Source organism: Botryllus schlosseri, chromosome 5 (assembly GCF_051294905.1).
Source record: "Botryllus schlosseri isolate E-star chromosome 5, Bs_hap1, whole genome shotgun sequence".
NCBI classification, from domain to species: domain Eukaryota; kingdom Metazoa; phylum Chordata; class Ascidiacea; order Stolidobranchia; family Styelidae; genus Botryllus; species Botryllus schlosseri.
In genome coordinates this window covers 24,544,135-24,568,730 of record NC_137240.1, presented here as the reverse complement: position 1 = coordinate 24,568,730, position 24,596 = coordinate 24,544,135, and the positions used below count along the sequence as shown (strand labels likewise).

At 38.9% G+C, this 24,596-nt stretch overlaps 1 protein-coding gene across 2 annotated transcripts; it reads left to right on the top strand.

Moving 5' to 3' along the window:
- The first annotated feature begins 778 nt into the window (after nucleotides 1-778).
- Nucleotides 779-23,291, top strand: LOC145439473 (la-related protein 6-like). 2 transcript variants are annotated; one of them, XM_080316966.1, is made up of 12 exons: nucleotides 779-972; nucleotides 2,358-2,423; nucleotides 2,962-3,081; nucleotides 9,475-9,630; nucleotides 9,894-10,007; nucleotides 11,933-12,094; nucleotides 13,895-14,040; nucleotides 14,544-14,686; nucleotides 15,818-15,892; nucleotides 18,296-18,432; nucleotides 20,574-20,661; nucleotides 21,785-23,291. In XM_080316966.1, the coding sequence occupies exons 1-12, from the start codon at nucleotides 883-885 to the stop codon at nucleotides 21,973-21,975; spliced, it is 1,488 nt and encodes a 495-aa protein (XP_080173092.1). In that variant the 5' UTR covers nucleotides 779-882; the 3' UTR covers nucleotides 21,976-23,291. The 2 variants fall into 2 exon arrangements, with proteins under 2 accessions (XP_080173092.1, XP_080173091.1); XM_080316965.1 differs by having other exon boundaries at nucleotides 20,571-20,661.
- The last annotated feature ends 1,305 nt before the right edge of the window (nucleotides 23,292-24,596 follow it).

Here is a 24,596-nt window from a genome sequence, read left to right as displayed (position 1 = left end):
CGAAAGGAACGCAGTTCGATGAAGGCATGTATACTGGTAGAGAAAATATCGAAATATGTATACAAAACAAGGGGATTGCTGTAATGTAATTGAGGGTAGTGACTTGGTGTTGTTATAGATAGGTTAGGGTTACCAATTACCATACGTCCTCTTTTAAGAGGATTTGACCTCTTTTTTGACTTTTTTGAAAGTGTCCTCGGAGGACGCCCTTTTGTCCTCTTTTTTGAGATTTTGTCCTTTTTTTTGAAAATTTAGGTCAGATTTAGAGCAAATTGCGAGTGATATGCCGTAAATTAGCACAGAAGTGACGCTCCGGCGGTTATTTCAGAGTGAAAAACGGTGATCTTAGCTCTGGGCGGAAAAATGAGCTTTTTTTTTTAGTCATCCACCTAGCAATGCGGAAAAATGGTATTTTGAGCTCTGAGCGGAAAAGATGAAAAGATGACCTTTTTTTTAGTCAACCAATCACAGAGTGCGAAAAATTCACCGGTTTTTGAGAATTCTTCTCCGGTTTTGCAAGTCTCAAATTTCTGAAAAAGTGTCCTCTATTTAGATTTCCAAAATATGGTAAGCCTATGTTAGGTGTTATAGCTGTTGCTGTTCTGTTGGCCGTTACATGTTACTGAAACATATATTCAAGTTTTTTTGCCGAGCTGTGACCTTCATTATAAATGTATGATGGGGAATTCCATTGGTTTGCTTGCAGTTTCATTTCTTGAATTCGTTTATCAGTTGCCGACCTTTTGATGATGTATTCCAATTAATTCAGCACATCATAAGTTATATCTCTACTCGATGTTTGCAGTTTTTGCATAGGAGTTAGGATTAGTTTTGTTAGGCTATCGCTAAGTAATTGTTGAAGGATAGCCTAGGCCTAAAGAAATGGATAATGGGGATATCGTTGAAACAAGCAAAGTTGAAAACGAAGAGAATATACGTCCAGGCGATCTGATTGACATAAAAGTTACTCATGTAAGTTGATTTTACCAATTTTCTGGAGTTTTCAGAGGTAGGCCTTTGTAAGAATTGAAAATCACCTTCCACTCTCTATAACTTGCTGTGAAGTAGGCCTATAGGCCTATATTTTTCTTATTTCGAATCAGCTAAATGTTTGTAGAGAGAGGCCCATACAAGGGATTTTTCATAATTATCCTCTATCACACTACAATCCGTTGTGGTATGACCTGACCATGCATTATGCTAAATAATTGAGAACTGGAATTACTCGAATCAAAAACAGATTGGTGTAAATATTGTCAAGATATAGCCTACTAATACTAGAATCGTAATCTAAGAATGGTAACGGAAACACACTAATAGTTGAGGAAAGGAAAGAATGAAAAAAAATCAAAGCAAACATAGTGCAATAATATCTAGAATAGCTTTGCTTGTTTGTGGATGACTATTTTAAAATTGAGTGATGTAAATGTTATACATACGGTACTTCATGTTATAGGCTACCTATCACAAACGTTTTGTGGTGATGCATTGAAGAACCATGACTGTGACATGTCACATGTAGGTCTGTAGTGCTTGATTGTGTAAAGACATCATTTTCGCTCACCGAGTATGCTATAGGCTTACTATGTAGGTGTTGCGTAAATATCTCTTTGATTAGTTTGACATAAAACATGCTGATTTTGAAAGACCATAATATATTTCCTCAGTAGCGTATTCCTTCGAATTGGTGTGATTGAATACGCAATAAGGACACTTAGTGCACAAAATTATACATGTAAAATCTAAATTTTACAGATTTTGCTCATCTTCATTCCATATCACATATTTTATTGATTTGACATTTAAATACCATGTTCATAAATGATCCTGAAGTCATAATTTTGAAAAGGTGTAGGCAGTCACGAAATTACATGACCACACCGCAAAACTTTTCCGAATGGGTTAAATGAATATATATAAAACATTGCTAAGTAAAATTCCGAGGTGAGACCTTGATAACAATAGCAGTCATTGAGAAGCATAATTTCAGTGCTAGGCCTACAGTTACAATGTGTATGCAATGTTGTCTTACATTGATGGAGTAATCTGTCATATGTTATGCAACAGCAAATGATACCTGTAATTAAATCCTATTATTAGGCAGTAGAGCAATTTTGTGTTTGGTCATATACATTGCTCAGCAGCCAAGACATGCTTCTTTCATCCACCTGCCTCCCAAAAGTGATGACTTTGACAAATTCTTAATCGGTCTGTGAATTCATTACTTGGATATAATAGTAGGCTAGCCTATTCGTGTCTAGGCTATGTCCTGAAATGCACTCTTTACGTAGTGTTGGTACCTATTCATAAAGCACATAAATGGTAACTATGTAACTCCAACTCCTTTGCTTTGTTAGGTGTCCAAACTGCAAGAGGAAGAAGGCGGGTCAACACCAGTGAGCAGTGCTGGTGAAGATGATGATGTGAGTTCATTTGAAATATTTACACTGCTGTTGTAAATTTATCCTGCTCAACAGTGAACACATTAAAGCAGCTAAGCTATGTCTCATGTAGATTAGATCTGTTGAATTTGTGTAAATTTTTGTCCAGTCATTTGTAGCAGATTGGTGGTAGGACTAATTCTATTATTTTGACTATGCTAGCAAATAACTGGCTAACAAATGTCAGTTAATGCGGCCTGCGGGTGACTGTTGCTGTTATTAGACGAATTATAGGTTCTGCTGAAAAGTTACCAAAGCCATTTGGATAAGTTCATCTAATTTCCATTGATGGTATGCAGCGTGAAATAAATTGTGCCATTCACCCATTTCCAACACTCTTCTGACCAATACTCTCTGGATACAGAATGACTTCGTTTGATGTTTATTAACTCTTAAATGCTTACTGAAATTGCAACTCTTCAATGGAAGCTATTCTATATTGAGTATTGCTAGATCGTGTGTCATGAGTCGATATACATCAAGGACAAAAGCATGCCTATAAACGTACTATTCCTTTAAGTCACCTGACTTCCAAGACATGCTGAAGGAAGACTCGTCGTGGGTGCCTCCAAGCGAGGAAGTCGAGATAAAGATCCGTACATTACTGGAGCAGTACTTTTCAAATGAGAATCTGACTAAAGTAAGTTGGGTAGAGTAACATGGCATCTCTGAGTAGGGGGAAATGTAGCAATTTATGCATTTATTGTTTTTGTAATGATAACTAGGGGTGGGGACGATCATTCATGTACTTGAACCAGAATTGAGTAATAATTCTAAAGAGATATGAGTCAAGTTTACTGAAATCATACTTTCTTTGCCACCATCAGTTGATTCATCAACAAGAATTTTTATTGTATTTTCCTCTGTGGAAGAACGTAAACCTAGATTGGTCGTATTGTAGCATATCATCAACCCACAGCATTGTCACAAAATGTAATCCTGAAATTTTCTGAATCAGTTGTGCAATAAAACATGAAAATCCGCAGCACAATTGCGATATTTATTAGCAAAATGTGACATAGAGATGTCTGAAAATGTAGCCCCCTACATTTATCAACTCGCTAGCATTTATCCATCTGTAAATGTCACGTTCGAACTGATTTTCTTGCATTCGTCATCCCAATTTCAAGTAGTGCAACTCATACTTGGACCATGTGCAAAGGCAGCATAACTGATTCAGCCATGCTTGATTGAAGGCAACACGCATACATTATATTTGCGTCAATGGAGGCCTAGCAGTGACGTACATTCCTTGAAGATGAACACTACCAGAATTGTGAAACGCAATGGTAATGAAGCAACTTGTTGCCACACAGAAAGTGAGGCGGCAGTCTTTTCAACACTGTAAGAACCAGGTTCAACTGGTGGTGTTGGCGGTACCTCCATTTACGATCTTATATACGGTAGCTCTAATACAGGGGTTCTTACCCTGGGGTCCGTGAAAATACAATTTCAAAACTACAACTATAAAGCTATGATGTCCTTTATAATATATGCCCCTATTTTAAAAAAACATCCTTGTTATTTTTTTCATCATCAGGTAGCTTTTAGGCAACCACAAGACCAGATGGCAATGTGAGGCCATGACGGAAGTGATAATTTATTTTTTAGTTGCCAGCTTCCTAAATTGCAAGGTTAGGGGGTTCAAGCAACCAGGGTCAGATCATGTCAACTGTCAAGTGATCCAGAAAAATTTCAATTTATGCCCCCACCATCTCAGATTATCATGGAAATTGGTATGCTTAGAAAACTTTTCTTTCTGAATTCAGAAAAACAAATTTTATGAAAATTGGTCAAGTAATACTGAAGATGTGGCCGTTCAAAAATTGCTGTTTTTGTGATCGCTCAAGCGGAAAAAATGTCAGAAATTTACACATGTAATTGAAATCTGCTATATTTTGGTCAAATTAGGGTTGTTGAGAGTGACACTTTCACACTTGTTCATTTACATCCTACTTGATACTTTGCCCCCTTCTTTGACACCTGGGGTTGCATTGTCTGACCTTTAACCCCGCGAATCTGTTAATGTCTTCAAAAATCACTCATGTGTGACGCCATTTTTAATTGCAAATATCTTTTGGCTAAGACGTGGTGTCATCAAGTATAAGGTGTCATTGGAAAGCTCTTGGCAAGGACTTTCAAAATCAAAAATAACATTCCTCGCTAAAGAACCATTACACACCGTAAGAGTGCAATGAAACTAACCTGCAAATAGCATGTTTTAATGAAAAATTCTCACATTGCGTACTTATAGAACAAACCGATTTTCAAATATTGAAGGAATTTTTGCTGCACAGTTTGTGGTGAATACACAAAATACTTCATAAACATATAAGAATTCCAAATTAACACAATGATGAGATACAATATTTTTTGTGTCTACACAATAGATTTGAGTGACAATCAGCGCTAAGCATGACAATAAACATCAATGTCCTGTGGGTTTTGTAGTTTTTATATTGTGCAGCGATGATTACTTTTCACACATCAGATACATTTATCTTTTATGATATTTTTCCCAACCTCGATCCACTTTCACTTTTGATTCTTTTGACAGTTCATACTGTCCCCGACTATTGACTAAAGAAGGAACGTCTACTGTGCACAAAATGTGCTGGAATGGTGTCCAACAACAGTCTTTATTTTGTGGCCAGTGAAAAAACAGAGATGGACCTTTACGGTGCATGAAGTTAACCAAAGCATCGTTGTTTAGCTTATCCAACTCTATGACCATGCCAATGTACCACTTTTTGTCATAAACCGCGCATACAAATTGGTTTTGAATAATTTCACTTTGAAGGATGTGTTCTTGGTTTTCAGAGTCTTCATTCAATTCAACTTCCAACGCATAGTGCTCATCTTGGCTGACACGTTTTGCTCCTAGCTTTGTTGATGACAATGGCCTAAAATGATGAAAGGCTCGAGTACCTTTGACTGTGGCTGCGAGCTGAAATCGAGTTTCCAGAAAAGATTTTGTAGCATCCAATTCGTCTTTGAGCAAATTTATAAATTTTATTTTTTGAAGATTTGGCACGCAATAAGACATCATTCCTTCCACATTCAAAATCTGATCATTCAGTGGGCGTCTCAGACTTTCCATTGCTGTAGCTCTTTTGACAGTGCCACCAACTCCATCACATGGCGATTTACCATGGCTGGTGGCAAAAAAGGACCAAGCGGCGTCCACTTTAAAGTCATCATTGTGCTTGCACAAATTGTAAAAAGATTTTCTGTTTTTGTACTGCGCAGCACAACCATCGCTAAAATATTCAATATTGTCCAAATCGGGAATTGTTGCTTTGAGAACTTGAATTGTTTTACGCTGAATCAAATAAACCATGACTGCATCATGCAACAACTCTTCGGATAGAAAACAGAGACTAAAATGCAAAATTTCATTGCTTGCAGACTTGTAGTAGCAAACTACTGGGTGCACAGTGCAACTTCGGTGGGTCCAATGATACCCCTGAGCTTCATCCTGAATGTGGAAAGAGTAATTTTCTGCAAAATCCATTAATACAAGAGCTGTTTGATGATCCATATCTTGTTTACGTTTTTTCAAATATAAAGACTGAATGCGAAATGTGATGATGTGGTGCTAAATTCGCAAGCCTTTTCAATAATAATTGAATAAACTCAGTTACTGATAAGGTTTGAGTTATAAGATCAGTTCGGTCAACTGACACCCACTGTTTGAAAGAAATTGGTTCATCCACATCTTCAAATTTTGAGTTGAGTAATTCCTGAACTGGTTCAAATCCGGGACAGTTCGAACAACGCTGCAGCATGCAGTCTCTGTTTTCAATATTGCAGACTGACAATTGAAGCAAATCTTTATAAGTTTCTTCAATGTGGGCAGCATGCAACATAAGAACAACGTTTTGATGTATGGTGCAGACACATACTGCATGTGTTCCAGATGATCCTGCACTAACACACCATTTTGGCCTCAATTCACAAAATTTAGTGAATCCAATCTTCACATGCGGGTTTTGCTGTTTAAACAAGGTATACAATTCTTTCAGAGTACACAAAAGTAGACGTTTTTGTTTATACACCTTCTTTTTAATGCTAACTCGGTCTTTCATCCCTGGCATCAACCTGCTGTGTTCGTTGTTTTCAAAAAACTTCACAACTGTTTCAATTGTTTCATCTGAAAGCATCTTCCCTTTTCGTGGTGGTGGTAAAGAAAAAACTCCATTGTCTTTTCGTTGCTCTTTCGCATGTCTCACTAACCTTTCACTTACTCCAAAAATTTCCGAGATTTTCTTTCTTGATGTTGCATTCTGCTCCAACCCGGATTTTCAGAAGCTCTCGTTCTTCATCATTTAGATCATCCAGTGACACTAATTTTTGCTTTTGATATCGGTAGGCCTTTATGTGACAAACAGCTTCCAAAACAGAGCCTATACTACAAGTATCCATACTACAAACATAAGTCTTAATCCAATACCGTGCAGCCTGTAAAAGTAAAATTGTAATAACATTTCAAAATACAAATATTTTTTCAACACTTTTTTACAACAAATTTTTCTAATATAATGATTCTTTAGCGAGGAAAGTTATTGTTGATTTTGAAAGTCCTTGTCAAGAGCTTTCCAATGACACCTAACACTTGATGACATCACCTCTCAGCCAAAAGATATTTGCAATTAAATATGACGTCACACATGAGTGATTTTTGAAGACATTAACAGATTCACGGGGTTAAAGGTCAGACTATGCTACCCCAGGTGTCAAAGAAGGGGGCAAAGTATCAAGTAGGATGTAAATGACCAAGTGTGGAAGTTTCACCCTCAACAACCTCAATTTGACCAAAATATAGCAAATTTCAATTACATGTGTAAATTTCGGACATTTTTTCCGCTTGAGCGATCACAAAAACTGCAATTTTTGAATGGCCACATCTTCGGTTGTGCTCGACCGATTTTCACAAAATTTGTTTTTCTGAAATCAGAAAACAAAGCTCTGTAATCATGCCAATTTTCATGTCGGCTCGAGATGGTGGGGGATATGGCTTGGATCACTTGACATGATCTGACCCACCAGTCAAAAGATCGTAGCATGGTCTGCCCAAGAAAAAGGCTCACGAGACACTTCACTGACACATTAAGCTACCGTTTTGAATAACAGACAGAAGGGTTTGCTTAGTATCGTCTGATGGTATAGGGGGGGGTGGGGGAACTTGAGTAGGTAGGGGAATTTGAGTACATTCGACAAAAACTTTTGCTTTCTCAACATATCTGCTTTAAATTCCGCAGTTCTGCATTCATTCATTAGCTCACTATGTAAGCTCTAGATAAGACTAATAACCATTTCTATCAAAGGCCGATTATAGCTTCCACGTGGAATTGAAAGTTTGTAAATTTTTTTTCCATTTTTGACACCACTTTTCAACTTCTTTGCAGACAGCATAAAAATGGTTGTTGCATATCCAAATATTGCTTAAGTTTGTGATAGGTGATCATGCTACAAGGTATGGCAATGCATTTTGTCGATGGTGGTAAGAGTAAGTTTTAATTTGAAGAATATTTTTTTGGGGTGATTCGGGTATAGTATAAATTAGGGGTGGGTTAAATTGAGTATACTACTAAATGATAACTTTTTTTGTTGCACTGTCATCAGAGAGGTTGTAGATACTCTTTTGAATCTTGTTATTCTGATTTTGTTACACAATTAGAGAGTTAAAACAATAACAGACAAGCTCAGGTATTATGAGAAGAAGCGAACCCCTAAATATGCACCACATGAATTTGATCAGGCCATCAAAGAAAGTAAGACAGAAAAGAGCTGTTATAATAGAGTCTGGGATTCCCTATGAAGCACTCATAACAAAGTTAATTAGAGCAACACAGAAAATTGTAGCCACAAGAGCAAGAATCGGTCGAAGAAAGTGACTAGATGAAAAGTTTGACTCGGGCAATTACTACACAGTAGTCTCACAAATAATGAAAAGAGAATCAAGAAATTATTTAGCTAGTCATAATGCCAAAAGAAGGCATGTTCACTTGATCAGGCCATAACTGGTGAGGTGCTGACATCAGAAAAAAGCATGACCAGACTTTAAGATGAGGAGAATGTATGAAAGCTAAAACGCAAGAGCAATGATGTTGTGGTCAGTGACGATTATGAGGAGGAAGTGGCCACTCTAAGTACAGTTCTGAGATGGACTTGGGGAATTTGAAACAGTTCAGAAAGAGAAGGGATATCAACGAGTTTGATTGGCTCGTTATACAATACAGACAGACAAAGTTTCTGGGGCAGGTGGAAAATATGATGGGTGGCGGTGAAACATTTGAACATAATTTTTTCAACCAACGGGTTGCATATTTTCCTATCCCTGAAACATTGATGACATCAATTTCATGTTGAGAATATTTTCCATTTCATTCAATGAAGTAATTTTCAAAGTGAAAGCACCAATTTCAGAAAGAAGAGGGGTTGTCAAATTTGATTTGAATCCAAACAAGTAGTGAAACTATGACATCTAATTATTTCGTTCTGCTGTTCCTCCTAAAAAAGTTTCTCTTTAAACAACAATAAGAGATCTTGTTCCAGTTTCTTTTTTAAAAACATGTAAATATACTCAGTTTTCCCATACAATGGGTCATTTGGGTATAACGTGGGGATAAGGCTTGCTTCAAGTACAATTTAGACAGTATACTCAATTTTCCCACAAAATTGGGGTAAATTGAGTATACGAATTTGTAAAAAAAAAATCACAATATTTTTCCACTGCGAGCAAATTGAATCTTCAATTCATTTGCAACCGAAAATTCAACCATACAATGTAACAAATATCAACCAGCCACCTTTTTATTTGACTGTTTATGAAAATGACAGCTGCTCAAACTTGAAAATATACTCAAATTCCCCCATCCCCCCCTATGATGTTGAATTGAAAACTTGTAATTAGTATGTCATGAATGTTACTGACATCACCAACGTTACCTTTCCGTTATACACCTTAACTTTCATGTTCTCCTCGTTAAGCCTACCCCTTCGTATAACACAATGAATATGTCCGTTTAAGGATAAGTTCCTGCTGAAGCATGTGAAACGAAATAAGCAGGGATACGTGTCGGTGAAGCTCCTCACAAGTTTCAAGAAGATCAAGAACCACTCGAAAGACTGGCGTATGACCGCGTACGCCGTCTTGAAATCGGACAAACTGGAAATCAACCGGATCGTGAGTCCAATTGCAGAAGCATTTAATCCAGACTTAAACAACAAGATAACCTTGAGCTGTCTAAAACTAAGAATAATTGAAGCGAAATGTCGGTAATCTAATTCTAAGGTAATTTGCGAAATATCTGCTATTCTCTCATTTTAATTCTAATCTAATACGTAAAAAACTGAAAGCTTCCAAATTTTCTTACTCTGTATTGATCATGCTTATGCTATTTGACTTCATCTTATCTGTAATTGAGCATTATTTTGAATATTTGCCAGGGCACGAAGCTACGTAGAAGAGAACCGCTTCCAGAAATTGACTTGCCCACAACGTCGATAAAGACAGTCTTGTATAAACTGGGTGATGGCCAATCGGAACCGTCCGTAGAGAAGGTAGGTCAGGTATATTTTTCATAGCTTCTGTTAGGAAATTTGGCCACAGATGCGCTTTTTTTTGTGATTGAAAAATTAGGGTAGCGAAATACATCCAGTCGGGTTCAATCTAGTTCAATGCCATTTTCAGTCATAACCGAAGAGTTAGCCTTTTTATGTAGGGCCTACGCGCATTCAAAACAGAAGTTGATAGTGAACCAGAAAATTTCCCAGAACAGAGATTTGAATATGTGACTCAATGATGAGCAGGTAACATTGACAGGGCATCAAACTGTACTTACACTTGTCTTTCAATTATCAGTTGCTACCTACTTTGCTTCCTACCATGCTCAGCACAGTTTGAAATTGATTTGTTAACATTGGAAAGACAGCCTAGCTGTCATATAGGGTGTGTGTGCAGCCTTTTAGTAAGCGTGCCACATTTAAGCACACAGTGTCGCACGGTACAAGGCCCATTAAATTATTACAAATTTGTAGTGGTGATTGGTACGTGAAAACCAATTTTTACAACTGATCTGCAAGCTATCTATTCACAAATCTGTACTGAATACATTCGTGATGTGACCGTCAAGCAAAGCCTTACGGAGATGGCGAATTCTTAAATAAGGTAACAAATCACACTTTCTTTCTCGCTTATGGCGAGGCGCTAATTGTGACTGATAGTCATACCCTACCCAATACTGGACAATTTGGCGTTTTAGTAAGATGATATTCATGAGAGATGGATAGCCTATTAATATTTTCATGTAGCCAACATTTAGACTTCGGCTCTCTGCCGGCGATCTTGATAATCTTATCTATCAAGGTGGTGAGTCATAGAATATAAACATTAGGGCTCTTCAAAAATGACGTTTTTTCTCAAATCGTACTGGCTACTTGATAAAATTGTTAGGTTACCTAATTTAAGCCTACACACAAAATTTGGTTCAATTCCAACCAGTGGATGCGGAGTTATTGCCGTCGAAAAATTTGGATTTGAATAAAATAGTATTTACAGTGAACTCAACTATAATAAATAAAGAAAGAATCGGTCACCGTAAATACTAATTTATTCAAATCCAAATTTTTTGACGGCAATAAATTCACTTCCACTGGTTGGATTTAAACCAAATTTGGTGAGCATCGTTTCTATAGACAGCCTAACACTTTCATGGGGTGAACAGAAAATTTTCAAATTTTTTATTACCGTATTTATTTTTATATAATAAATAGAAACTTTCTTCTGTAGCAAAGCGGTTACTCGTTGGAATTGAACCAAATTTTGCATGTAGGCTTAAATTAGGTAACCTAACAATTTTATCAAGTAGCCAGAGCGATTTGAGAAAAAAAAATCATTTTTGAAGTGAAGAGCCCTAATAAACATCCATACCGTAAACTAGCTAGGCCTATATCGAAAACAATTCGATGACAATTTGTACAGAATTCCTAGATTATAAATTTCATGTTTTCCATAATATCTGAAATCCATCCTGGTAAGGGCCAACTAACTTGTTGGGGGTTGAGAGACACTCCTCTTACATTACCATTCACGTCATGGGCCATTTAGTTTTTCCACATTCCTCTGCTCTTGAGAGCAATTCTGATTTCTACTGCTTCACACCCTAAGAACATTTAAAGATTGGACAAGATATATCCTGATTACAATTTCCTATGTCTGAATGGTACTGGGATTGTAAAGTATTGTTAGACTCAATCAGAGTTCATAACGACAAGAATAACTAGTTAACCATAATACCCAGCATTCAACATAAAAGGCCAATTGTCTTCAAGTTGTAACAGATAATGAAATCGTTTGGTGTGTGTGGATATTTGTAACCAAGGTAGGCTATATGGATGGCTTCTGTATTGAAATTTGTATGCTCATTGTGCCTGTGTACTGTAACTTTTTGCTCAGGATCCACATGCTAAATCACATTATTTTGTAGGTTTCGGAAAAATTCCAGGAGTACGGCCAGTTGACGACGGTTCGCATAATTCGAGCTGGCACAGAAGTGCCGATGGACCTACGTAATCATATCACAAAACATCCGGAGTTGGGGCAGAGCCTTTGCGTCGTCATTGAATTTGAGACTACGGAAGGAGCGCAGGTATGTTGATTGAAAATTGTTGCGCTTCATTTGATTTGAGTGGTGACCTGTGAATTGTGGAAGTATTCTGGGATATAGATCAATTTGTGTGGTTCTTGTGCTATTTGGTGATCAATACCATGTGATATTTCACAACAGGAAGTGGGTAAACTTGGACTACTTACATAATGCTGCCAGCGAAAGTAATCTAATTCTAGTCTAACTTAGGAAATGTTTCTACACTGCAATATTAATTTTAATCGAATGTCTGGTTTCCTAAAAATGGAGCACTGTATAAGTGTGAAATGAGCCAAGGTGGGTGATTCTCATGCCTACGGGGATGGACTGTGATTTGATTTGATATGGACTGAATTTGATATTGTCGTATTTATTTCCGAGCCAAAATTGAATTGTTTGCGGAATCGGTAATTTCAATTCTAGTTAGATAGTCTAATTCTAATTTGGAAAAAAAGAATGCCCAGCCAGCAGCTATAATCCTAATACCGATCTAATTGGAAAGGCTGAGAATTTTCTATTACCTAGTCCAACTCTACAAGTGGGAGTATTTCCTGAGTAATCTCTCAACATAATCCACCTTCCACTATCAGTGCTTTCAACCATAAATCTCAGCCTCCCAATACAGAGGTTTGGGAGTGCTCCACGAGGGTGTGTCGCGAGGTGACAATAGGTGTGTTGTGGTTGAAATGTTCAATATGCAACTTGACATGCTAATAAAGTGTGTCATAGTAGAAAGAGTTTTTGGAGCACTGCACTAGCGGCTCAATGATGATTGGAAAAGGGTGCCTGAAGACCCTTTTGCAAGCAATTGTCGGGACAATTTGTAGCCATTGACACGACAATAGGGGGCGGGACACTGCTTGATGCCATGCAGTGAGTGGTCTGTGTGTTGTGAATCTTAATAAACCACTGCTACAGGATGTATAATTGCCTAATTCCTATGGTGTATGATTATCCCAAACTGAATGCTCAAGCTTGTACCTGCTCTATCATAATAGGCCTAGCTTCACGCTGGATTTATAAACTGCATCTTCACAAGATATCAACATAGGACATTTGCCATGTTTAAAAATAAATGATCGTAATTATTGCCCACTTTTTACTACCTATAGACCATGAGCTTGTGTTTGGAATAAATCGGCTCAAAGCTCAACGGATCAAGAGCAATCAGCGGCTAGATTAGGACATTGCCATACACGATATCCCTGCCTCACAGCAGTATATCTTGAGTAGTGTTTTACCTCGGGCAATTAAATTTATGTTTAAGCAGTTTCGATATGAAATGAAATCGTATCAGTCATGATGATGCAATCTGCAGTAATGACAACGCACATGACCTAACGTGGTGCGATGTTGTAGCTGGGTTAATTTCCACCAAATAAATACGATTTTGCATCAGCCTTGATTTCTAGGACCTATTTCTTATGGTATGACTCTTATGGTATGACCTTTTGCACACAGGGTTGACTCGATGAACTAGGTGATTATAGTATTGTCTCTCCTGTATAACATTTGTTACTACAGGTTATTGTATTGGTCATTCCGATTTCCAATTCCAGTCCATACCATTGAAATTCTCCATATAGGCTACCTCTTCGAAATCACCAGTAAATAGTTGGTGGTGACCCCTGTTGAAGAATTGCTGATATAGGCGTACTGAGGGTAATTGTGACTGACTAATGGCACATGAAACACATCGTTTCTGAAGTAGGCTACGGCATGGAATTCCCTTCACAGTTATGCAGAAAATTCAACGCAGTCTATTGTTATTCAATTTGAACACCAGCATCGAAACTCTTGCAGAATGCCTACAAGACCCTGTCCAGAATCGCTCGCGAGGAAGAATTAACGGAGTCCTTCAGCCTGCTAGGCTCGGGACGGAACCCGAAGAAAGCTCTAGGAAAGAATAAAGAAGGATACGACAGTAACGATGAATCCCCTTACACAAGGTAAGGCATACGTCTGCAATTCATGGAATACAGCTTATGTTTTGTGAGAAATTCTATCCGGCTGCTCCTTTGCTCTATTTATAATGTGTATTTCTGTAGCTAGATGAATAGTCTTTAAAAGGTCGGCATTTTATCTTTCTATATAGAACACATGATATTTAGAGCTTCGGTATTGTGTTGATACGATTTTGCTAAATCAAGGGCTATGGTTGACCATGCACTGCAAATATATGCTACATTTGTCATTTTACACCCAGCTGATATCTCTTACTATTATTTTTGAGCTGCTGGCTATTAGCACCGCCCACTATCGTTCCAGGAAGTTGTTCACGTGAAAACAACTGCAGCTACAGCAAAGATTTTCAAAAAGTGCGATATGATATGCAATGTTATATTATGCAAGATATAAAACAGAGTGACCACTGTGCCATTTTGGTATCCCACTGTAAAGACACTTTTAATGCTTGTATTATCTTCAACGTAACCAAATAATTCCCTACCAGTTCAAGAGAAAACAGCCCGATGCCAACTAGGAAGAAATTCGTCACAGGCAAGAACGGATGGCAGCAAAACACAAGATTTAGCGTGTCTCCGCTTGTCAGTCCGCAAGGCAGTCGCGACACAAGCCCAGTACGAGGACACTCGGGTATGTGAACAAAACTTGGAATATAGGCTATCCACTTTACTTGGTACAGCATACTCAAGTTTCGGATGGCAGAAAAGCCGTTTCTCTTAGCCATCAGCATTGAGAGCCGTTTATTTAACTGTAGAGTGTAGATATGAAACCCGAATTTCTACTTTGCCAGTGGTGAGTTATGATTTTTTGTGGTAGCCTACTAAAATAATAAAGAGTTAATTTATAGCGATAAGTACGGTTTCGATGCTAGTTTCCCACTGTTGAAACTTTGAATCTTCAATTGGTCGAATCACAGCATACGAAACATATAGTACAAAGATTCGCACATCAGTCGACATGACATTCCTGTGATAGCATTGCTACTAAGTGCATTGAAATAGTAGGGTCATAAAAATACCAAATTCTCTTCAATTTGAGGTAGAACTGACGTCATTTAATAAACACCTACAGCTTTATTTGTGATGATTTACATTGAATGTAAGCCTACTTGGTTAATGGTTATAGCTCTGTAGCGTTATTAAATAAATGTGTGAAGCCTTGCGATGTCCTGCGAATCCAAATTATGTTTAAATTGGTGTACCGTACATGGACAATGCAGCTAATTGATGACGCACGTATGAGTGAGGTGTCGTGTGTTACTGGGCGTTTCAGTTTGTCGTGCTGGTATGCTGTGCCTGGAGCCCGGTGTCCAATCCATCATTTGTGTGGTCGCATGTGTTTTGCTGATATTTGACATGGCAATGTTTTACTGATGTCATGCCGGCCAGATGTGTCCGAATTCGTAATTGCATTCTGTTCCAGTTTGTATGCATTATGCTCCTTCCTGTGAGTCATATCCCCTGGCATGTAATCAGCTGCCAATGGTGCAAACCTTTCGTCTTTCAAATTGATGACGTAATTACAATTTATGTTGATATTAGCACAGCCTTTTAGCCATATGTTCACAATTGAACAGTTTCCTTTACATATTGAATTATACAAATCAAGATTATGAATATAATTAGACCCTTACCTATATCGGAAGTTTTCAACTGATATCGATATCGGAATTTTTTTGTCGATAACGATATCACTGATGTAGCATAGTCTTGCTTCAATTCTAATAATATGTCCTTGTAAATGCAGAATGTTCTTTTGCAGACCGTAGCCCACGTGGAAGTCCGCGGATGCAACGGAAAAATATGGGTGGTCAAATTATCAGCCCACCACCAGCAGGTATGCGATTCTCGAAGTTGATATCATCGGCTACTTGAATTGCGCTGCTCATGGGTTATTGGAGTTAGGCCTGCTTTCCTGGGCGAATTGGGTCACTCAGCGTGTACGTTAGGGTTGTCCAAAATTTGGAAAATCTTACAAATCCCCCGTTGTAATGTCTTATTCTATAGATTATTGATAAAAAACGACACTGAGCCTGAATGAAGCTCACAAGAAGGCCGTTAAGATTTCGTGCAAAGCATTTGAAAGTAGCTGCCGAAGAACGGGCGTGCCACCGACCATAGGACGGCGAGAAGACTAGTAATCACGAAACCACGGCTCTTGATTGGCTAATCGGCTATGCTTCAATGACCACGACAGCAGCAGCTTGCTGATTAGGTGATCAAGGAGTCTGCTACCGGCGGCGATTCTGAAAGCGCATTGTATGTAGGCGGACAGATAATGATTTATGATTGATTCAGGGTATTTTGAGGTACGAAATACATGATGAACAAACAACGGCTGCTTCACAAAAACGTCTAAAGCATGACTGCTTTATTGTGAAGGAAGCCGCCGCAGCCTATGCCTTGTTTTCAACGAGGGAAAGCATAGGCGCTTATGCAAGTGGCGACGGATTCCTAGTTTCAGAAAGGATATATAAGTATTGAATACATATATAAAGCTTAGCAATGACACTATAATTTGTGTGATCTTATTGAGCTCAGGCTGTAGTACATAGTTGAAGTTTTGAAAGCTCTAAGGATCGGCTGAATCAGCGGGTTATGTTGGGCACTTGTCAGATGCTTCCATCAAACTGTATTCACTTGCAAGAGTTGTCAAAGTCCTTGATGATAACGCAGAAAAGAGGTGTAAAACTGAGCACAGACTATGCTTGATATGATATACAAACTATGCTGGTTACTGTGCACTATGCAGCATTGTCTTGTCTGTGTTTACCTTTACACCCCTTTTCTGCGCGATTATTAAGGACTTTGACATAACATATCCAGCATAGTGTGTGCTCACCTTTACACCTCTTTTCTGCGTTATCATCAAGGACTTTGACAACACTTGCAAGTGAATACAGTTTGATGCAAGCGTCTGACAAGTGTTAAGCATAACCCGCTGATTCAGCCGATCCTTAGAGCTTTCAAAACGTCAACTATGTCCTACAACCTGAGCCCAATAAGATCACACAAATTATAGTGTCATTGTTAAGCTTTATATTTGTATTCAATAATGATATATCCTTTCTGAAACAAGGAATCCGTCGCCACTTGCATAAGTGCCTATGTTTTCCCTCGTTGAAAACAAGGCATATAGGCTACGGCGGTTTCCTTCACAATAAAGCGGTCATGCTTTGGACGTTTTTGTGAAGCAGCTGTTGTTTGTTCATCATGTATTTCGTACCTCAACATACCCTGAATCAATCCTAAATCGTTATCTGTCAGCCTACATACAATGCGCTTTCAGAATCGCCGCCGGTAGCAGACTTCTTGATCAACTAATCAGCAAGCTCTGCTGTCGTGGTCATTGAAGCATAGCCGATAAGCCAATCAAGAGCCGTGGTTTCGTGACTACTAGTCTTCTCGCCGTTCTATGGTCGGTGGCACGCCCGTTCTTCGGCAGCTACTTTCAAACGCTTTGCACGAAATCTTAACGGCCTTCCTGTGAGCTTCTTTCAGGCTCAGTGTCGTTTTTTATCAATAATCTATAGAATAAGACATTACAATTGAGGATTTGTAAGATTTTCCAAATTTTGGACAACCCTAGTGTACGTAGTGCTAGTAGGCCTACTGTATAAAGTCTTAAGTTTTTCAATTTCATCAAAATTGGTTGTTATTAAACTCCTTACGACCAAACATTGATAGCATGTCAGCCATGAATTGAAAAGGTGGCAGCATAGACCTCTCAAGTAGTCCTAATCCATTGCGAAATCTTCGCAGCCTCCCCCTTAGATCAATATAAGGATAATGGTAACAATCGCGCAACAGGCCATGCCTATACTGTTTTATTCTATTTTTATCCACTGCTCTCGTCCACTCTGTCCAAATAAGTCTCATTTGAGAGGTTTTATAGACGATAGTGTGAAAAGACATGAAAAATAATTGCATTTTCCAAAGTTACCCCACCACAGTTCATTCAAATAAATATATTAGACATACTTATGACCCTCAGTTCATGGCGATTAACTACTCTTCCACCGCATATTACTATGTAATAGGCCTATGTATTTTGTGTGCATCCCTTAACTGTTGCAGATTGACATAATCGGCCTAGATATCAATCCAGCCCCCATCAGGTCTGTTGAGCTACGTGTAAAACAGGTATCGCCAGCTTGCGGCCCGCGATCTGGCAAACAATTTTGAAAGTCAAAGTCAAAATATACACGGAGAGATTCATTTTAACCTTCATGTTTTACAGGTTCCTGGAGAACTGGAGTCAGAGACAGTACGCCGGAATCGAGTCCCCGGGTCAGTCCTCGGGGTAGTCCCATGTCAGGGCGAAAACAACACTCTACACAGCCCAAAAAGTCTCCACTTGCGATTCCAAACAATGTCGTAAGTGTCGCCCCTTGTCAAGAGTTAATTTATCAACAAGAAGTATAGTTTCAATACAATTTTCCACTGCGAGATGTAGGCCTAAACCTCGATTGACCGTATAGCAGCATGCAAGACATCTAGTACAAAGCTATGCACATTATTCGAAATGACATAACTGTCGAACGGGTTCTTCTCGAATGCCGTTTGGCATTACTTTTGGAAGTCACATGCTTGTGTATCATGGGAGAACTAGCTTTTTGGGATGAAAATCTTACTGAAATGTCAAATGTAGAGTTGGAAACAGGCTCACCTGCACAGGCTGTGATCCTTATTCATAATAATAACCATCACTGTATTCCAGTGACGTACGGTGAGGTTCATGGCTGGTGAGGCACGCCCCCGCCCCACACACATACACACACACACACACACACACACATAAACACGCACGCACGTAAAGTAGATGATAAAGAGACCCAAAATATGTATAACAGCAGCGGGTATAGAGAGCATTTTCTTTGTATAGCACACTGATAGCCGTTGCAATTCCACAATACATGTAGGACTGGTCGCTATTGTGCTAAATGGGCAAGTTTTGACGGATAGTAATAACTATCTCTTCAAGTACCGGTATAAATTATTCGAAGCACATGAAAATAGCTTACAAATATTTGCTCAGTAAAAAAACACTACATTTGCCGAATTTCGAAGGAAAATGCACTAGGACACTAAGTCAAGTCAAAATACACTGTGAAAACACTGGGAGTGGCACCACTGACCACAGACAACGACAACGCAGGCTATATAAGTATAGCTGTCACATGCCACAACTAAGGGTGATATAGGTATTGCAGTCGAACACAGCATAAGGACACAAACAACGACAATGCAGCCTATGCAAGTGGCTATCACATACCACAATTTAACGTAGCTGCGGATGGAAAATACATAACAGCTACATAAGTTAGGCAATGTATTGGCTCCGCATTACGTATTGGCCGTTGCTACTATATTATACCTACAAGACTGTTGGATTCCGAAATCGATAGCGCGTTTCACTGCGCTTCGATTGTCCAATTGTTAGCGAATAGTTCATGAGGCAGATTCGTTTGTGCCTCACCTGGCCATTGTTTGTCTGCGATGGCATTGTCTGTAATAAAGCCGAATGTCACCTTCCTTGGCGATTTTGGGGGGTTCTGGTGCTCTTACACTGTTATTATTTGGATTTTCGGAATCAGTGTGACGATAGCATTTGATTGATACCAGTTATTATGAATTCCGAGCTATTTATGATGAAATGCATTGTCGCAGGTGAGGCACGACCCACCCGTGCCTCACCTGTGCCTCACCTCTCCTTTCGCGCTGTATTTTTTAATAATAATTATGCAAATTGATGATGTTGGGTGAAAAAATGTTGAAATTTAGTTATTTATAAACATCGATGTAAAACATCAATAATCGTCGACTCATCAAGGGTTTTCATGATTTTCGCTTACTTACCCAGACATCAGGTGAGGCACTGGCTCACCTGCCTCATTGGACCGCACGTCACTGCTGTATTCTCTTCGTCGATTTGTGTGTGTGATTTCAGCTCACTTGGGTGATCTATAGCACAGGCATGAGGTCAATTCTGTGGCTTCTGAAATAACATCAAACACGAACGCTACAGTTGCATACTTTGATTTTTTTTAATAATCATCATTGAACTAGTTGAGTTACACTGGTTCGTATTTTTGACATTTATTGATGCTATTCGTGTTCGCTGATGTGCTTGCTCGGAAATAGCTTGACTTGCTCGGAATGAATCCATTTCGGGAAAGCAAATCCGTAGCGGCTTCTGATTGATCATGATCAGTTTGATTCTGATTCGGGGTGAAAATGGCAAATGTCTGTACACCAAACTTGGCTTTAGTCATGCTTACCGTTTTCCTGTAGCATTTCCAAGTAAATCATAGTCCTTCATGAGATTAGAATTAAAATTAAGAGCACAGAAACTTTTCATGAATTAGATTTAGAGAATTAGATTACCTGCATTTTTAGTCTGATTTGAGAACTGGAATCATCTAGTTGTCCAAGTCTGATAGTCTGGTCCCCCCTCCAGTCACACCCTTTACTTTTTATAAATCGTCCAAGTTTATATCGTTTTGCCGCATTAGCAGGCTGTTTCGGACAATGGTGGATCGAATAACAGTACGCCGTCTGGAAGTCCGTGGTTACAAAGAAGACGAATGCTAGCGGCTACTCAAGGTAACAGGCGTTATGTATATCCTGTAAAATTCGTGGCGCTTCAACTGTTCTCTAACAAATCCCCTGTTTGTGCGGGACAGTGTTAAAACCTGTGGCATTCTTACTGTCCCGGCGTTAGGGTGATAACGGCCTCACATTGGCGAGGCAAAATCTACCTCGGTACTTCGAAACAGTAGAAGTATTTCGTTACTGACCGTGTCCAATATTGCCGATATGAAATGTAGCTTTGTAAATGCATATCCCGTTCGCTGACACCCAAATTGAAAAGTTTGCATACCGTGCAACAGCCCTTCCACAGGCCCATCGCAAGATGATAATGCGTCGAAACAGTATCACACTCATCAAACAAGCTTGAACCACGATGCACGGCCGTGTCGAAGGGAAGAGAATTGCCACCGAAAATTTTATAATTTTATAGAACAATTGAAAACTCAAATTGGAATTATACAGCTAATACTGATTGAAATTGAGCTAAGTTTGGTATGAAATGTTTTTTGCAACATTAATTTGATCACCATGGTGGAGATATACGAAAAAAATTGACAGTCTTGAATTCGCAATTTAAATACAATAATTTTATCTTTAAATTTGAATCAAATGTTATCAGCTGACCTGGCTGGCTGGCCTTATTATTAGGTCAGAACTGGAATATGGTAATTTTAGCGACAGTGATATTTGAAGAGCTCCTTCGGGGTACAGAAATTCAATATACAATCGAATAGTATATTCGTATTGAAATGAACTCGAATATTTTCTGCTGACACTCGTCAGGGGTCATCGTCAGCACCTAGTAGAGAATCGGAAATAACATTGCATATCAACAATCGTATCACAACATACGACGTGATTCTTGTAAAATAAATTCTTGTCGGCCTTGATGCCAGGTCGCAACTTTGTTGAGCCGGTAGCAGACGTTATAGATTATAGTAAGACCGCGGTAGCTTTTACACTGTATATAACGTCCACTTGCAAATTAATGTAACTTTATTTATTAAATATGCTTATTTTTAGAGTTGAATCACAATCAATTCGTCGTTATGGTATATTTTTATTGTTTGTAAATGTAGATTAAAAACACTTAATCCACGCGCCCACATTATAAATATTTCTTCATTCATGGCAGCTGCGAACTCTCCCAGCGGCAGTCCCGGTTCGAGTCCGGTTCTGGGCAGAAAATTCCAGGACGGCGTACCAGACGGCGTGGTCCGGCTGCCGAAAGGGCCGCCGAACAGTAACGCCAAGGGCTTTGACGGGGCATGGAAACGAAAAGTGAAGACCGCCGACATTGTGAAGAACCTTCCGAATTCGACATGATTCGACGCAAGCTTTCTCTGCCAAAAAAACTTGTGTTTTCGCGACGCGGTTCCAGTGCTCGTTTTGTGAATTGGGGTGTTGAAGTTCAAGTGTCTGCGTCGGCTTCGAAACGCGCTTCCATAGATATATTTTCGGTGGATTTTTATGCGACGGAACGTGAATTTGACCGCTTTTTTTTGATGGCCTTTCCAACTATCGAAGAGTATTAATATTAACTAGAGAATGTCCGGCCAAACTTTTGTTGAGGCCCTATCTATTATGGTACTGTTCTTCATCATAACTAGGGAGGGGCAAAGTCAAATACTGGGTGATGCGATTCTGAATCGAGTATTTGAGTATCACTCATGCGTGGAACATTCAAATGTGCAGGCCCTATATTTTATGCGACCACAAAGAACCACATTACATCGAACTGGATTTTGCATAATTTGAACAGAACAGTGCCTGTTTTGTTGCACTTTGTGGCAATGCTGTAGATTGATCTGTGGGTAGATCTGTACTAAATGTTTTGGATGCTGTAACACGACTAATCCAGATTTTGGGGAATAGTATAGAAGATATAATTCTTGTTGATGAATTAACTCTTACTGGAGTCAGATTTGAGCACTCGAATCATTGCGTCCAGCCCTAATGATAACCTAAGAAATGGTATTATAAAACGTAATATCCCCTAACTTTCAATGGCGTATGATGACCATAGGATAATGATACTGTAGGATCAGATGAGATAGTCACTGGGACATATTGCTATTGATACTGCTGCTTGATTTTATTTACAAGCGTGACAATATTTTGTCTATGCGTTATCACTGATATGTGACCGCTGACCATGACCAATGATCCATGCAAAGTGGACATTGTTAACTTGAAACTCGGTTTACTCACAAGATAATGAATATGAACGCTACACGCTGAGCTGCCTGGAATCGCGAAAATTTAACAGCTTGGCTGTGTTATTGGTATTCGTAATGTAAAGCACTGATACACACGAATATTTTGCTTTGTTGTGACACTATCATATTTTGTGTGTTCACCAACGCATTGTTTGGCGGTCTACTCAATAATTGATTGCTGGTTTATTATGAAGATTTGTCATTTTACTACGCTGAGATAGGACGGTGTGGCTACCAACGGGGTGTGTATAACTGATATTCAAGTTCTGTAATTTGTGCTGGGATTGATTGAGGAGATGTGTGCGTGCACGGTGGTCTGATTCATTGTGAAGTTGAAAAGAATATGAAGCTTGTGTGAAGTTCCTTTGCCATTGTGTTTGTCGAGAGCAGTTATGCGAATAAATTGGTATTGATGTCACCTGATATGCAGTGGTTATCTGGTTAGCTGGAGCAGTGTTTCCACTGGAGGTTCGTGAAAAAAAAACACTTCGGTTGGCCAACTAAAAACATGAAATATGAGGGCGATGCATTTTTTAACACCAGTGAAGTTACAAGAAGACTTGACAAATGAAAATTCATCACGTTTGTCGCAATCTTTTCCACATCCTACAATATCTATAATTATTTATTTCCCCATAGCGAATTCCAATTTTTTTCGGCTCTAAAGTAAAACAATTCTCGCGATTGTGAATATCCATTACATTTGATCCAATCCGATTGAGGGATATAAAATTGTTCAGCGTCATACAATCACACACCAGTGAGTGGTTTTCCACAGTTAAAGGTTCTAAGGAAGCTACACAGTGACATATTAACAAATTAAAAACATCGAAGGCAGATTATTATAGGCAAGGAAGAATATCCATGCAAAATTGGACTTGAGCGTTATGACGTCACACCATTTTTCAATTCAAATATTATCCCCCAATACATTTGTATCCTTGGCAACTCCAGGGATATGTAACTCAGTGCATATCCCCGGGTACACAAAATATGCAATCATTCATGAATTTGCCCAGGAAATTCGGGCAAGTGATCAATGATCATATTCGCTTCTGTCATCGGTTCCCGTTCGGGACTTGAAAACCGCTCTCAGGTAAGAATCTTCACTGTGCCAGTGATAGAAATGAGGGACAGCAAGGTATTACGTATGGGGCTTGTTCTTGTGCTAAATGAGCAAGTGTATATGCGTATGATGGACAGAGATATGCATATGGTAATCTTTTTTCGCCTGCACCATCGAGATAATTCGACGACGGAGATGCGATACGGTCTTTATATCAAGTTCCTCTAATCTGCATCCCCGTTTTTTCTCCTACATGCTATCCATGATTGCTGAGCGCCTAGCAGGACAGCCTCGGATACCAGTTTTCGAGTCTCTGACCCACAGGTGGTCAAAGTAGTAACGAAAGCAACTCAAGTAGAAGTAGAAGTAGCGACGAAAAAGTCTACTCAAGTAAGAGCAGAAGGACTTCTTACATGAGCGACCTAAAACTACTAAAAGTACAAGTAGAATTGACTGACTTTAAATCTACTCAAGCAAGTAAGTGGTATGGGATGTAAATGATAGTATTGATATGGAAATGCGATACTAATCCTTTGTTTACTCGAACACCCCGTGTCAGACAATATCAGTGTTGGGATGACTCGAGTCACCTTTTTCGTATGACTTGACTTGACTCGACTCACTTTGCAAAAATGACTTGACTTGACTTGACTCGATGCTTC

Bases quoted from the DNA above. Each gene is read 5' to 3' on its own strand.
- LOC145439473 (XM_080316965.1), top strand. From the start codon at position 883: ATGGATAATGGGGATATCGTTGAAACAAGCAAAGTTGAAAACGAAGAG. The intron at 14,041-14,543 runs GTAAGGCATACG...ATTCCCTACCAG, and splicing joins GATGAATCCCCTTACACAAG to TTCAAGAGAAAACAGCCCGA. The intron at 15,893-18,295 runs GTATGCGATTCT...CATGTTTTACAG, and splicing joins TATCAGCCCACCACCAGCAG to GTTCCTGGAGAACTGGAGTC.